Source organism: Uloborus diversus, chromosome 6, assembly GCF_026930045.1.
Source record: "Uloborus diversus isolate 005 chromosome 6, Udiv.v.3.1, whole genome shotgun sequence".
Lineage (NCBI taxonomy): Eukaryota > Metazoa > Arthropoda > Arachnida > Araneae > Uloboridae > Uloborus > Uloborus diversus.
This window is the reverse complement of record NC_072736.1, coordinates 83,589,579-83,606,027: the sequence shown is the minus strand read 5'-3', so window position 1 is coordinate 83,606,027 and position 16,449 is coordinate 83,589,579. Positions and strand designations below refer to the sequence as shown.

At 30.0% G+C, this 16,449-nt stretch overlaps 1 protein-coding gene across 1 annotated transcript in view; it reads left to right on the top strand.

Annotated features, from left to right (window-relative positions):
• Positions 1-12,298, top strand: part of LOC129224151 (denticleless protein homolog) — a 46,410-nt gene extending 34,112 nt beyond the window's left edge. Inside the window, exons 12-15 of the mRNA XM_054858567.1 lie at positions 1,516-1,605; positions 2,142-2,250; positions 7,960-8,558; positions 9,808-12,298. Of these exons, the coding sequence (XP_054714542.1) occupies positions 1,516-1,605; positions 2,142-2,250; positions 7,960-8,558; positions 9,808-9,867 (858 nt within the window). The 3' untranslated portion in view covers positions 9,868-12,298. The remainder of the gene's footprint in view (positions 1-1,515; positions 1,606-2,141; positions 2,251-7,959; positions 8,559-9,807) is intronic.
• Positions 12,299-16,449: the final 4,151 nt, after the last annotated feature.

Sequence of the window (16,449 nt, the reverse complement as noted above, 5' to 3'; positions counted from 1 at the left end):
TATTTATTTTTCTTTTCTTTTTAACAATATTACATAATAGACAAATTATAAACTATATTGAGGCTTAACTTGTAATTGACGTTGTATCCAAACTTTAGCAAATCACAGTTTTTATTATAATTCTGTAAAATCCTGTTCTTTAGCTTCATTCTGCAAAGATGTCGAAAGCAATCTTTTCTAATTTGGGTGTTTCAGAATGAAAAGCAATCTGCAAGCCATTAATTTGATGTTAATATTTTTTCAAATTCTGGGAGAGAAAGAAACCCAAGGGCCAAAGAACCCTGCAAATTTTGTTTGTTTTAGTGGAATTCAAGCAATGTAATGGAAATTAAATCGGAAGTGAAAATTTATTTCTTTGAAAATTAAATTTCAGTACATTGGTATTCATTGAAACAGAATTTCACTGTACAGCATTGCATGTATATTTTCAGGAAAACATGCATTTGTACAGGATTGGAGAAAACTCATTAAACTGCCACCCTTGACCTCTGCCAACTTTTGATTGTAACTAAGGCTGGCGGTTTAACGAGGTTTGACTGTATATTTTTATTGATTAGAATGAATAAAATATTCATATCTGAAAATTTTTTTATCAACTCTCTCAAAATTTAAAGGAACTAGGGGGCTCCGCCCCCTGCATGCTGATGCTGACCAACCCCCGAAGATTGCTTTGCAATCTTATTTGATTCGCAAGTATTTAAATCGTCAATTAGAAAGAAACCGATTAAAAATGCATTATGAGTTCCCTTTGGGACAAAAAGCACCCCTTTGCTGGGTTTCAAAATAACTTGTACCAACTTGCAGAGCCGTAAGAGCTGAGGGGGTGCTGAGCATTGCAAAACTACAGTTTTGTACGTTTGAAAAGTCCTTTTCATATTTGTGGTCTCTAATATTCTATTTTGCTCTTTAGCTCGGGGCTTGAATTGAGTTGAGCCTAAGATTTTCCATTAAAATTGAAACCCTTAAAATTTGAATAAGAAAGAAGAAACAAATCGAATCTGAAAGATGTAACTATGGCAATGCCAAAAAAACATCAATAATTTGAATGGAAATGATATTTTTCGAACTTGATTAAAATGGCTTGAACTTTTTTTTCCTTTGTAGCTAGATGCTTAGTTTTTCGACCATAGGTCAAGTTCGATCTGGAGTAAAACATGTCGCTTTTTCCAATGGTGTCAAAAAGAAAACTGTGGGACAGTTTCTTCACTTTTATTGATAGATTTAATGAAAAAACTAGTGCCTAAATTTCAGCTAAGCCTAAAGAAAACGCAAATAACTCCTGCTGTAATTAAGTTAGAACATTGAAACAAATTGCGTAGAACAGAAAATTCCACCCTCTCTCTTTGCACAAAAATAAAAGGCTTGATTGTTGTGTGTGCTTGACTAAAAATCCAAGTGTGTGATTAATCTAAAACTGCTTAGTGTTAATTTAAAAATAAAAAGATAAAAATCAATATACATTTCTTATTTTATAAAATTGTTCTAATATTAATCTTGTGCTCATTTAAATTTTAGACATCACAACCTGGACATCCCATATTGGAACTTCCTGGTCATACAGAAGAAGTCACTTCTGTTGCATGGAACCCACATAATATCCTTAAGGTAAGTTAAGAATATCTGATGTTTTGAAATTTTGGTGGGAGCCCAAGGGTTTTATGGAACTTATTTTAGGAATTACTGTTTGAGGCAGGAAATTCATCTTCTATTTTTGAGGATTCTCATAATATGTTTTGCAAGCATGAAAGACTTAAATGTCACTTTTTGGTATATATAGTACATGGAGACCCATTTCTTTTATCTGCACACCTCTTAATAACAAGGTGTGACAAAGAATAGGTTTCAATCTATTACAGTAACTTCATGCTGTTCAGTAGAAACACTACTGATTATAATTTTTCTTCAGTTCAGCTGTGTTACATAAAAAATGTGTGAACATGGCTGTACACACAAACATGACCCTTTTAATGTCCAAGCTTTGTGTTCCATTTCCTATAAATTAAATGTGTGAAGAAAATAAGTAATTTTTATCTGTACTATGGAACAGCGAGGTACAATTTAAGCTTCCTTACTAGCACTGATTGACTGCATATAAGTCTCTGTACTTTTGAAGTGAGTTTTAATGCTTTCATTATTTTTAGATTGCAACTTGCGGTGATGACAACAAAGTTCTGGTTTGGAAAGTTGGTAATGAAGAAAATGAGGAAAAGAAAGCACATGTGTTGTCTTCTTGTACTAATTATACTTGCGGTATTTATTTTTTTTCCTTTAGTTTGTATGTGCAGTATGTTTTCAGTCTCTTACTATAATCCCTAATTTCTAATTTTGCAGTAGGTAAGACAAAATATAGTAATGAATGAGGAAGTTTCTAAGTGAATTAGAGAGGAATAATATGTTTTTAGTTTTCAGTAATCTCAGACTGAACACAATCCTCAAGAGATTTTTTATCCAAAAGTTCATTCATCTAAATAATAAATTTTAAGGCTTGTTTACCTTTTTGAGGAGCTGGGTTTTATTATTTTGGAGCTAAATAGTAAGTCCTAAGAGTGGCATAAGCAGGGAACTTAAGGTTTAATTCCCCATAAGCCCTTGCTTTTCAGTCATACTCAGGGGCGTAGCTAAGGGGGGGTTTTTGGGGACAACCCCCCCCCCCCCGAAAAGTTAGTCTCAAAAAAAAAGAGAAAGAAGAGAGAAGAGAAAGAAAAAAAAAAGAAAAGGAAAAAATTCCAAGCGATTAAATATATATATTATATATATATATATATATATATATATATATATATATATAAAAGAAGTAACCCCCCCCCCCCCGAAAGTCGGGTCTAGCTACGCCACTGGTCATACTACTAGTCTTACTAGTTTAGTATTTAACTGGCCCTCGCTCAAACATCTAGCTCTAAAATTTTATGAAAAAACTTCTTGATTGAGGGTCTTAAAGCAGCAATCGAGCAAGCACGGTATGCACCCGCCCCAATTGTAATACAAAACTGAATACTTTCGATGGAAAGGCACATGTTTGAAATTATTAAAAGTAATGGATATACAATGAAGCACCATTTATATGTTTTTAAAGACACTGAATGAAAAAAGCGTATAAATGAAAAAACGTATAATAAGTATATGTTAATCTGTATTCGACTCTGCAGGGACCAATTTAAAAAACGAATAATTGGTAAAAACGTATAAATGGTGCTTCACTGTATTAACATTTGTAAGTGTTTCTAAAACTTAAGTATAATTAATGAATTAAAAATTGTCTATATTTATTAAAAAAAAAAAACCCTATTTTCTGTTTTTCTTAATAAATTCAACACATGATGCGTTTTCTAATAAATCAACCTTCACTTGCCTAATTCATTAGAAAACTTAATAGTGCTTGTTTTATTATTATACACATATGAAATAAAAGTCTCTCCATTCTTCTTTGACATAATTAACAGTAAGTCTGCTTATTTAAGGATTTGCTTTGCATATTTCATACAACGCAGGTTATTCAGATTTTCGATCACCCGGATTGCCTTTGGTCCCATTTAGTCCGGGTTAGTGATTGCAATACCGGTGCACTGGAATACTGAATACCGGTATTTGGAGCTATTTTGCTAATTTCGTAATACCGGTATTTGTTGGGATAGAAAACTGGAAATTTCGGTATTAGTCAAAAATAAAAGTTTTTAATTAAAGAGTTTTTAATTTAACTAATTGAATATCAACTGTTATTTTAAATACATATTTCTTTTTCGATGAGACCCAGTACCAAATTAAATCAATTGAAGTAAAAATTTGGCTGCAAAAGCACGAATTTATAGAACATCAATAAATAAAAGTAGCAGAAAAATTACAAAATCACTTTCATCACTCGATGATGTGATGAATCGTACTGTCGTGAGTTTACGTGAATCATGTTTTTAAAATCTCCATTTTTCAGACTTGTCCTCTAGTGAAAATTAATTTTAAATGTAATAAAGTATTGGAATCAAAGAAATGTGCTATGAACAAATTATTCCAACCATCAATTACGACAGTTATTTTTGATGTTTTTCAAAAAATATTTGTCTCGACAATACTGAATTTTGAGAAAAACTTTTGCTTTTTAGCATAACAAACAGTAATTTGTTGTAATCGGTATTAGCATGTTGTTCTATCTCCCTATTCAGTTTTACACTAAGCGAGATAATATTTATTATGCATTAAACATTTGCAAACAAAAAAGGTATAATCAGTTGAAACACATTTTCAGATATTTACATAATTGTAAAGAATTTTGAAAAAAAAAAAAAAAAACGAAAAGAAATTAACAAGATCGAGTTAATTGTAAATTTCAAACCAAAGGGTTGATGAAAAGCAAACACAAACCTATTCTCACTAAGAGGAAATAGCTGAAGATGATGTTAATACTGGAAAAAAATTGTTGCTCCAAGAACAGTTACAATTAGCTATAATTTATAATGATTTTAAAAAACTAGCCAAAATACAAAAGAAACACCCATGCTCACAAAAATGATTTTTTTCAAAACCAACAAGTTAAAGACCGAATTAATTAAAGATGAAGGACTTTCAAGAAATTATAGGAGATGTGACACACATTATTGAGAGTACCACTGGCCTTCGTAAATTCAGAAAAAATATTTTTCAACTGCAAGAAATTTTTCCACTAAAATGGGTTCCAAGCTTAGTGAAAATTTAATTAATGCATCTTGTGTTTTTTTCTTACTATTATTGATTTTTTTTTATATTTGTTCCTTTCTTTTATATTTGTCCACAATAAGTAAATAATGCACTTTTTGAACAAAATAATAAAACATGGCAACAAAACATTATGTTTTTTAATGTTTCTTGGAAAATTTCTAATACCAGTATTGAATTTTTGGTCCAGTATTGCAATCCCTAGTCCAAGTAAACTAAGTTGTACTACACATTGTTTTTGATATATGCAGTATTTACTGGTGTTTTATATATTGCTAAAAATGTTTTAAACTTAGCAATGGCAAGATAACTCAAGCATTCATTTTATTTCTTATAAAATAATAAAGACATCTAAAGTTTTTACACCATGCTAGTCTACACAGCTCTTTGTTAGTGTATCAAATAACCACTCAGCATGTTTCATTTATTTTTTTCATTCTAAATATTAAAGTACATAAAATGTTATGACACCTTGGCACACTGTTTCATCGAAAAATTGAGAAATTGAAAGAAAAAGAAAGTTTCTGACAAATAAAGAACAGCTAAAGCTTTTCTATCTGTTTCAACAACTAGAATATGCATTGAAGGGCAGTACAATAATAAGTATGAGTGAAACTTCAATATGTACAGTTAAAAATCAAGGAAAAGGGATATCTGCAAAAATTTAGAACTTAGTTTCAGTCAGGGTTGGTATAAAAACCGTTTTTTTTTTTTTTGGTTTAAACAGTTTTATTTGGTTTTTATTACTATTTCTAAGATAAACAATTTTACTCTAGGAAAATCATGAAGATTTTATGAATTAATTGTTAAGGAACATTTAATATTCATATTTCTCCCTAATTTCTTGGTAATTAATTAAATAATTAAGAGTAAAATCTTGTAAATTCATTTCCTCAATCAGGAGAATATTGTTTGAAAACCTTTAACTATTATAAAAAATATAGTGGTAAATGGGTCTTGGTAAAAATAATCAAAGAAATAAATTACTGTGATAGTTCGGGCATTATTAATTACTAATGATCAAGAATAAATTCTAGTAAATTAATTTCCTCGTGATCATAAATATTTACTATAAATGAAAAAGTAAAATTAAAATCATGCATTCTTAAACGTGGAAAGTATTTTGCAGTATCTACAAATGAATCATAAGTCTGTACATTATGCAACTTTAAAAATCAAAAGATCAACAAGGTACATTTTGTTTAAAGATTTTTAAAAAAGTTACAAGTCATGTAATTTATTTGCCTAACGTATCAGGGACAATAATTATAGAAACAGGACAAGTAGGTTTTAAGAAAATCATTGTTTTCCATTGTAGACACTATTTCTCTTGGTTTAATGCATTTAGGAATACAATTTTTTATCAAAAGAAAAAAATCATTTTAATTAAAAGCCGTTGCAAACTCAAATGAAAATACCTTTTTAACAGATTTTAAAAATGAAAACTGTCATAAAAATTAATGTTTATTGATTCTTCTACCATTTATATATGAGACTTTTTTTATTATATTGGTATCAAAAAAAGTTATTTTAAAGGTGAAAATTTGACATTATTTTTTTTATAAGAGCACAGAGTTACATGGATATTTTCATGTAGTAAATGAAATTTTAGTTGAAATATGCTTTTTGGACTATTTTGAAACGCATAAGACAAAAGATAATGACAATTGATAAAACAAAAAAAAAGAGCTACTTGGATTTTTTCTTCGTGTAATTTAGAAAATCTTAGTAGGTCTGCCTTGCATATTTAAATGCCTAATAGGAAAGCTGCATTGATTAAAAAAAAGAAAAAAAAAACAAAAGGAAAACTATTTAACGAACTTGCATTACCTTAAAAAATATAACTTTCTGAATTTATTAAATCTTTATAGCTTTGTTAGTTACTTTGCATCCATTAGATTTTACTCTTTGCAATAATTTTTAAAACTTATGAAAACATTTGAAGGAAAACAATGAAGTTTTTCAAAAAAAAAAATACATGGTTTTTTTTAAAAACCAATTGGTTTAAACCGTGTTTTAAACCAAACAACCCTGGTTTCAATGCTGAAAATCAGAGAAATGTCTAAGCAAAGTACTTAATATGAAAATGGAAGCTGCTCTTGTATTGTGGATTAAAAAGACCAGAAAGAGGGGTGTTGCCTTAAATGGAAACGTTATAAAAGAAAAGGTGAAGCAACTGTATTTAAAAACATATTAGATAAGAATAACGATTTGATCATGGTGCATAAATCATCTTCATCATTGTCTTACTACGTACTGTATGTTCCGTGCTGTTTTATTCTGTGTCTTTCCCTCCTATTAATCATTCATTTTGTGCATCTTAACAATATTTTATGTTGGATAAAGCAGATTTTCTTAATTTTAAATGCATTAAAAGTAGGGTTTTTATGTAAGAAACTGTAGTGTAAGCAGTTTGAGAGATGCGAATAAGTGTCTAAAAGAATTTGGTATGTTTAAAAAATTCGTATGGTATACCTTTTTCTACAACGCAAAATTTCGACTTACTCAAATTGTCTTGGAGCATATCCCTCGCGTACATCGGGACTCGACTGTATTGAGTTGTTGCCATCTTTCATTTGCGTTAGTTTATTGCTTCTAAATATCTGGATTTTTACACATTAAATATAACTATAATTACAAAGTTTTAAAATCATGAAAGAAATGTTTCTGGTGTAATTATTAATTTTTTCATACTTTTTATAGTTTCTTTTGCAAGCCTTCCCAAAAACCTCATACTAACAAATGTAACTGCTTTTACTCTCAATGACATTGCTTTTGGAGAGCTTCGATTATTTTTATTCCTGAATTATGTTTCCAATCATGCTGCTAATATTTTTTAAACCTAAAAATGATTTCTTTTTTTTTTTTTTTTTACTCTTCTATCTGTAATTCCCAAACTGTACGCTGTAGGCTGAGCCATGAAGCCTTGGTGCTGCAAAATTTGTCAATAATTTCACTAAACATTAGAAACTTATTAAATATGAAACTTTTGAAACATTGCCCTGCAGTATGGATAAGGGCTATAATGCAAGTACACAAGTTTTATTTATTATTGTTTCTTAACAATGATTAGTTGTACTTACGTTTAAAGAAGGGTACCAAATTAAAATTTAATTCCAAAAACCGTCTAATTGTTGTTGACCATCTTGGCAAGACTTTCAAGAGTTATCAATTATCATTTAAATTTTGCTTTGCTCCTTGTTGTTTTTTGAGAAAAAATTTGAAATGCTGTAGTTCGTTTTTTGTTTTAAGTAATGAAAATTTTATATTTTACAGATAAACCTCTCAAGTCATCAAATCCCAAAGTTTTTTTTGTAGAAAACTCGCCTACAAATTACACAGAATTTTCTCAATCCCAGAAAAAAGTGAAATCTGTTGAACTATTATCCAAAAGAACTCCTAGTACACCCCAAGATTTGAAAAAGCCTGTGATGAAGGACATTACAAGCTTTTTTTCTCCTCTTTCAAGCAAACCATCTGTGTTATCTCATGTATCGAGCAGAAATGTTTTCCATGATATAGGTGTAGAAAATAGTTCTAAATCAACTCATTGTTCGAAATCTCCATCACTATCACATGTATTATCTCCTAGCAAGATAGTGAACAAGGACAACATTTTACCAAACTTAACTCCTTCAAATAATGTTATTGTGAATAAGACAGTTGATGAAAACTTTGCTGGCAGCGCAACCGAGTTAAACACTCATTTGAATGACAAAGAAAATTGCACAAATCAGGACTATAGTGAGTTACATGGTGATGGCTCAAGTCTGTCTGGCCAAACAAAAAGAAAATTACAACCCCATCAAACTACATCTAAATGTCGGAAAACATTGTTAGGCAGTTCAAGCAAGACAAAGGCACATGGAAAAAAAGTAAGAATTGTGTCTGTTATGCATTTTTAATGCTGTTTTTTAATATAGCTTCTGTATTTGAGGACTAATTTATCAAAAGGAAACATATCCATTATCTAAAAATGTTCAGAAGATGAAAAAAACGAATTAGGGTAAGAGTAAAATATTTTTATCTCCCTTTCTGGGTACAGAATTGAGCATAAAAGCACAGCAAATCATGGTTCGGAGTAGGAAAAGTTTGTGTAAAACAAAAACATGGCAATATCCCCATCTTAATTTTGGATATGAGCTCTTTTGAACGAAAACCTGAATGTTGAGAATTCCAATTACACCAAAACCCTATTGTTTCACCTTCTCATATTCTCCTATTGAAGTACTTGAACCTGAAACTAGTAGATTAAAAGTTGAGGATATTGGACACTTGTTCTTTTGAATCTCTTGAGAACAAGTGATTTGATTAAGTTTCATCTGAAATGTTTAGAAAATGTCATAAAATGAGTTTTTCTAAAAAGTAGATATGTTTCCTTATGATAAATTGCTCCTTATTTCATACTGGAGTTTCCTGCTTTGATGCTTAGCCATTTTCTATCATAAATAAATGGTTCAGCAAAAATCGGTTGTAGAAAGTTTAGTGTAATATTCAGGGATGAGTTTTCGACCTATAAAAGTTTTTTAAAAGTTAACTTTTGATTTTTTTTTTTTTTTTTTTTTTTTTTTTTTTTTTTTTTTTTTTTTTATAGTTATTAAACGAAATCTCATCAAGCAATGTAAACTCAACCAACATTTCACCTAGCATAAGTTCTGTCAATTTTTTTTGAAAAACATCTTCAGTGAGCTACTGTGTCGATTACAGAATGGTGACAGGCAATCTGGAATTAGTTGATAAAAAATTTTAACAATCATTAATAATTTTCTTAAGAAAAAGCCAGAATCATTTATTTTATTTTTAAAGAGTATATCTGAATATCGTCTAATTTTCTATGTACATGAGATTTCACTTAAGATTTTTTTTTTTTTTTTTTTTGCTAATGAGTTTATGTGTATTTTCAGCTTTTTTGTTATGTAATGTCCTCTTATCCTAGAATTTTAAATATTTAATATGTTTGAAATTTTACTATTGTATATTTCATTTCACTCTTAGACTTAATGAAGTTAATCATTTACAATCCATTTTTCATTTAGTTTATCTAAGATTATTATTGTTACATAATTTTGTGATGAATAAAAAAGTGTATACAGTGGGTTAATTTTTGTTTGGTTTGTTTTTCAGGCCAAGAAAGAAAATTTTCCTGTTGTGAAGTCCATTAAAAATTATTTTTTAAGTATATAATAATAAATTTGTAAAAAAGAGAGCAGTATATTGGAAAGATAAGATACATTCTTTTGAAATTCTGTATATGTATGCACATTATGATAATATTGAAATTAAACATTTATTTTCTATTATCATTATTTATGCTAAAGGATTCAAAACATGTTATGTTAGTTAATGCAACTTGAATCAAAGACTATAGCTGTAGTTCCATTTTCAAGTTTTTACTTCATTGATACTGTTAAATACAACATAATGTTCAATCACGATTTTGATCCATCTAAAATATAATGCCAAAAAACTTACATTTTTATAGTTGCAAAAGTAAAAATACAGCTGTCAATATTTTTAGATTAAGTTTCGTTTTATGCATACTTTTAGCACTGCACTGATTGAATAGTGCTACACCGTAACTGTGATACTATGTGCTCATTAATTCTGTGTATTATTATTTTGTGCTTATCAGCTCGAGATATGGCTTTAGTTCTTAAAATATGAAAAATGAAGCATTTCAAATAAATTTAGTTGCTGTTAATATTAGTATTGTTTTATGAATTATAATCATTTTAAAGTAAGTATATAAAAGTAGTTGGTTATAATAAAATGATTTTTTTTTAAATATGAAGTAGAATATTTTCAACTTAAATTCCTGCTGATCAAATACATGTATAATTCCAACAATTATTTGTGTCACAGTTTAAGCTAAGTTCAAAGGTTTTTTGGCAAAAAAAAGCTTAAATTATGAGGGGGGGGGGGGGGGCTTTAGCAAAATTGTAAAATATTGAAGGTTTGTGAATATGCTCACATATCTTTCTAAATAGCTCAAGGTGTTTCGTCTCCAGTTGACAGCTAAATTCAAAATTCAGCCATGACATGTGTAAAAAAAATAAATACAACACAGTAACTTTTTATTTTAATTAGAAATTATAATTTTAAAATGCACACACATGTCCCCTGCTCCCAATAATGCATTTATTGGAGGAGGAGGGGCGTAATTCCCATTAAGACTAAATAATGTTGAACTTAATAGTAATTTAAACAACTTAACTCAGATTTAAAACAAGATTAGGTTGACTATTGTCATGCTTATTTCTTCTCTTGTATCAATTATTGTTGAATTTTGAGAAAAGAAACAAAAATAGCTTTCATTTTCGTAATTGAGGTAATCTTTTCCCTCTTTGCAAAAAAATGTAACCGTACCCTGATTTGTGTGCAAGATTTTCTTTTCAATAAACAAAGTTTTTTTTTTTTTTTTTTTTTGCATTTATCTTATTGTAATTACATGAGATCTAATAATAAAAACCATAAAAATCAAGAATAAAAACTAAAAAGATAAAACTTGTTTTACATAATTACTATTATAGGTGCACTTGTGTAGTTTTTGCGGTAATATATTAAATGTAGATAGTTTGTAACAACTATGATCTTTTTTATTTCATTTTTTCTTTTAATGATGTTGTGATTTGATTTAGTTTTTAAGATGCATTGCTGACGATTGTAGTGTTTACTATCATAAATAATGACAATTGCTGTTATGCTTCATGCTTCAATATTGAATATGATTAGTTATTAATCTTTTTTGACTTTTAATATAGTTATGAATCATTTAATACTATATTCAATTTCCTGTTTAAAATATTTAATTAAAAACAACCAACTTTGCTCTTCCCATATGTCTTTTCCTGAAGATATTCATACCTGCCAAATCTACTGTTTTTCACTAGAGCTTTTTTTTTTTTTTTTTGGCTTTTCTTCCAATTTTCCACTTAGGTACGATTTCCTTCTCACATCAAACATTATTTGTAAAATTGTTTGAACTGCTTATTATTAAATATTCAACTAAAAAGAAAGACATCTTAAAATATTTTTTTGTACAATTTTGCTGTTTTTTCTAGTCTAAAATCAGTTTTTCCAGGCAAAATGTTTTATATTGATTTCTTTTTAAAAATGGCATGTATGGCAGTTAAAATGTTCCAATAAATTATCATCATTATTATTTATGTAAGTGTAATGATTTTCCATGCATTTTGCACTGATTGATGTGCAGCCAGAAAAATCTGCTGGAGGGGGTTTCTCGATCAAAACGGTCCTTTCATATGTTAAAACCAATGTCTCTGTATGGTGTTTTTGCCCCCAAAACCCCCCGTACACAGCGTCACTTGCACTAAGTAATTTAGTACTAATTATATATTGTTTAGTTATTACACAGATTTATTAGTACATATTCGATGTAATTTAATTTTAAAATATTTTTTTTGATCTACAGATCATTGTATGTTTTGTAGTAAAAAAATTCTTATTTTAAAGTTATTGTAATAAATAACGGAGGAAACTTTTGTTAGGGCGAAATGTATTCCTGTTATATAAATTTTTTGTTTTGCTGAGAGTCACCTTCATTATGCAAAATTGTTTTAAAGAATGTTTTCAAATTTTTTTAATAAAATTTTTGAGGCAATTTTGAGTTTCATGTGTTTTAAACTTCTTAATTTTCCTTCTTTAAGGGGTCAGAGTACCTTTCAAGCAATTTCTTTTCATTTATATAAATTTTATATTTCTTTGAAACCATAACATGCATACTTATTTCGTAATCAATAATTTTTTTTTCAGAATTTAAAAATATTGCCTACTTTTTTTGTAAAATTCAAAAAATTGAGGAAAATTTCAACTTTTTAAAATCTTTAAAGCTTTTTTATTTTTGCACTAATTTAAAAAAACGTTTTTTGCAAAACGATCACTATAATCATCTCTAAAAATCTGTGCATTCATTTGCTAATGAGTTTATTCGAAAATTTTCTCTGATTAATTATGTAAAAAATCAAAAGTTTTTTTTTTTTTTTAATTTGGTTTTTAAAGGTTTAATATGCCCTAAACATTAGAGTAGTTTATAAAATGCTTATCCAATGCACAATTTTGTCAAATATGTTATCCCAATTGCAGAAAGTATTACTTTAAAGTTGTATCTTTAATAGAAAAAAAATTCTTAGGGATTCTAATGACATGAAAACACAAAAAAACCATCATCGAGAAAAAGCAATTTGAAGTTTTCTTTTGCATAAGAACACATAGGGAGCATGACCTAAAACCACTCATAACTTTTTAAATATTTGAACTAAAGTATTGAAACTTTTCTCCTGTGTTCAGAATAATTTTTTGTTTTGAAATAAGCAATAGAAAAAATTTTTTGATCGTTTCATCATTTTTGAGGTACTGTAACCCCTTAAGCATTATGCAGATTAGAGTGTTTAGGCTCTGCATCATAAAGAAAAAATGGGTTACCTACGATGCCTTGGACATGTACTTTGCTTACACAAAGAGCCGGTCCTGCCTAAGGCTGTATTCTACTCATTTGTGTTATTACTTGCATCTAAGTGGTCGGTCACTGTCTCTGGCTTTTTCAGCACAGTCATATCTTTAATTCATTTTTATTTTTACTGTTTAAAACTGGGGAAAAGTACCTTCTAAAATTTTGTAACTACAGTTTGGCGCCTTCAGGATGCTGCCGCTGAGGACAGATGCCCCTTTCTCCCTCCTACTTAGCTACGGAGGCATGCGCAGAGCTTCAATAATGGGGGAACTACTGCATCCAAGCCCATCATTTTGAAGAATCATGGGGGGGGGGGGGGGGGGGGGCAGTTACCAATCTACACTAGGGTTTGATTGGTAACTGCCCCGGGAAAACCTGGAATTGTCAGGGAAAATGACATAGTTAAAAATGTCAGGGAATTTTTTAAATTTGCCCCCAAAAATTTTTTATTCAAAATTTTCCCCATGGAATTTTGTTCTATGAGATCTAATCTTATCTTTTGTCAATATTTCCTGAAAAAATTTTGAGGCCAAATGACTCTGGCAATTAAAAAAGTGGCTACCCAAAAAAACTTCCACTGGTGCCATTTTTGACCCTCAATAGTTCCCAAAAAAAATTCCTTTGGTGAACAGGAATCGGGAATTATGCACAAACTCAAACAGGGGAGAAGAAAATTTTCTCTTTCGGAAGAACAAGCCTAAAGATGGGAGGGTAAATTTGGGAAAATCTTTTTTTGATTGGAAAGTCTTTTCAGCTACGTGTGAAATGTAGTCGCCTTTTTTGGTCATGCACAAGATGGAAGTAGACACGATCCTTAAATGCCTAAGTTTCCAAAAACAAAGCAGAATTGGATGTTTTCTTTAATTGCAAATAAATGAAAATAACACAAAATGTGCTGCAAATTGTTTTTTTTTTTTTTTTTTTAATTCTAAAGAAACTAAAAATTTTGTTCTTAAAATTTAATCTTACCCTCATTGCCTAATGCCTTGGACACAAGTGTGCTAAAAACTTTTCAACTGATTTGTAGTTTCATGAATATTTATTATTTTTGAATTGTTTTCATGCTACAAATTCAAAAAATTATTTCTCATTGTTTGGTGTAGCCGCCATATTTGGTCATTCCCAAGATGGAAGTACACAAGATTTTTAAGCGAATAAGTTTCTAAAAACAGCATTGGGTGGTTATTTTGATGCTACGTATTCGCAGCTCCAGAGCTCGAATACGCTACCTTGCTGTGATTAACAATGCTAAAGAAAAAGATAAAACATTCCATTCCACATGTTTTCTTTGGGGTAAATTACAGGCTTCAGACAGTTTATGATGCAACGTAATTTCAGAAGAATAGAAGAGAAAGTTTTCCCACAAGTTTTGAAAAATTACTGTCATTCACTAAGCATTGAAGCAAGTTATAATTTACAATTTTCGGCATTTGTTTGTTTTACCTTTTTCATACACCATTAGACAGTGGCTGCAGCGCATCCTATAGTTTATTGCAGTTGCAGTTGAAAACAACTCAAAATGTAGTTTTTTTTTCTCGGATAATTCGTAATTATTTTCTTGAAAAATGCAAAATTTTATCTTCAGAACATTTTTTTTATTCTAGTAAACATAGATGCTTATGTGCTAAAAACTGACTATTTTGTCATAATTGTAGTTTTTTAAGAGTTATTAATTATTTAAAACTGCTTTTATGCTACAAATTCAAAAATTTACTTATCTTAAATTTTTCACTTATAGTTGCCATATTTGGTCGTTTTGCACCAATGAATGCACAATGGAAGTAGACGTAAATTTCCAAAAACAGAATTGGATGTTTATCTCAATGTAAACTATTGAAACTAACATAAAATGTGCAAAAAACTATGAATTTTTAAAAATTAATTATTTTCTAGAAAAGAAAATTTTTAATTTTAATGTAAGCATCTTTTGATATGCGAAAGAAAAAAAAAACTGATGATTATTGGCATTGGCCTATGATCAATGGATGTTCATTTTTGTTATTATGCACTATATGGTATGCCGATCGGCAGGGACGTGGCGAGAGGGGGGTGAGTGGGGTGCGACACCCCCTCCAGATTTTTTCAACAGTCGGCATTTTGGGCAAATCAGTCGGCGAATGTTGCAATTGTATATGAGCAGATATTTTTTTCTGCATATCGACTTTTGGGGGGACAATTATGCCGAGCTATAAAAGGAACATGAAATGTACCACTTGGCATTATATAACGATTTTGCTCGAGTCGGCATTTGTGTAAAATAGGAAGAGTATCAGAATTTAAAAAGGAAGGTAATGTTTACAGCACGGGGCAGCACTGGACTAACTATTGCCTTTTTTACTGAACTCGGAATGAGACACGAAAAAGGGCATTGAGGGTAAGCCCTGCTTGAGGGGGTCGGGCATCCGATCATTGTCTAAGAAGACGAAACCGCATAATAAGGTGTGTATTGGCGTAGCCTACTAGGATGCAACGCTGTTTTAGGCAATGGCATTGGGCTTCGAAACTGATGATTCCTCGAATGAAAGTGCTGATACTGATCTTTTTATTTGAGGGGATGAGGACTTTTATGGCCCTTTTTTGAGGCTGACCTTCGTTTCTCCTTTGCAAATAGAAAATGGTGTACATGAGCAAGCATACTTTTTCCTTTTATTTCACTGACGGTGTTTTCTTTCGTTCTTTCCCCCATCTTTCCTTCCAGTTTGTACGTAGTTGTTCCATAACGTTTTCAGCCAATTAGGTAATTTTAGAAAGCTAGTGATTTTTTTTTTTTTTGACGAGAAAGAACTAACTATATAAAAAATTCGATATACTACATCATGTTTTTCTTCCCAACGCTTGAAGTCTTGAGTTCTCGTCTTCAAACAATGAGGAAAACATTATTTGTGAGTATAATATCCCAGTAAGCAAAATATCTTGCCTCAGTATTGCATAAAGGTTGACATGCAAGAAAAATCGCCTTGCATTAATGCTGCCTCAATATTGTTATGTTACTCTATTTATGCTGTCAGCAGGCTGCCACAATATTGACTGACAAGGTGTATACAGCATAATATCAGGAAAATAACAAGGTAGGCTGCTTTTGTAATATTGCATACGTATTGATATGACAGGATAATATCAAGATGTTGTCATGACAGCATGAAATCAAGGTCTAGGTAAGATGATCTTGCTTTTGTAATCTTGCATATGTATTGATATGACAGGATAATATCAAGATGTTATCATGACAGCATGAAATCAAGGTCTAGGCAAGATGATCTTGCTTTTGTAATATTGCATACGTATTGATATGACAG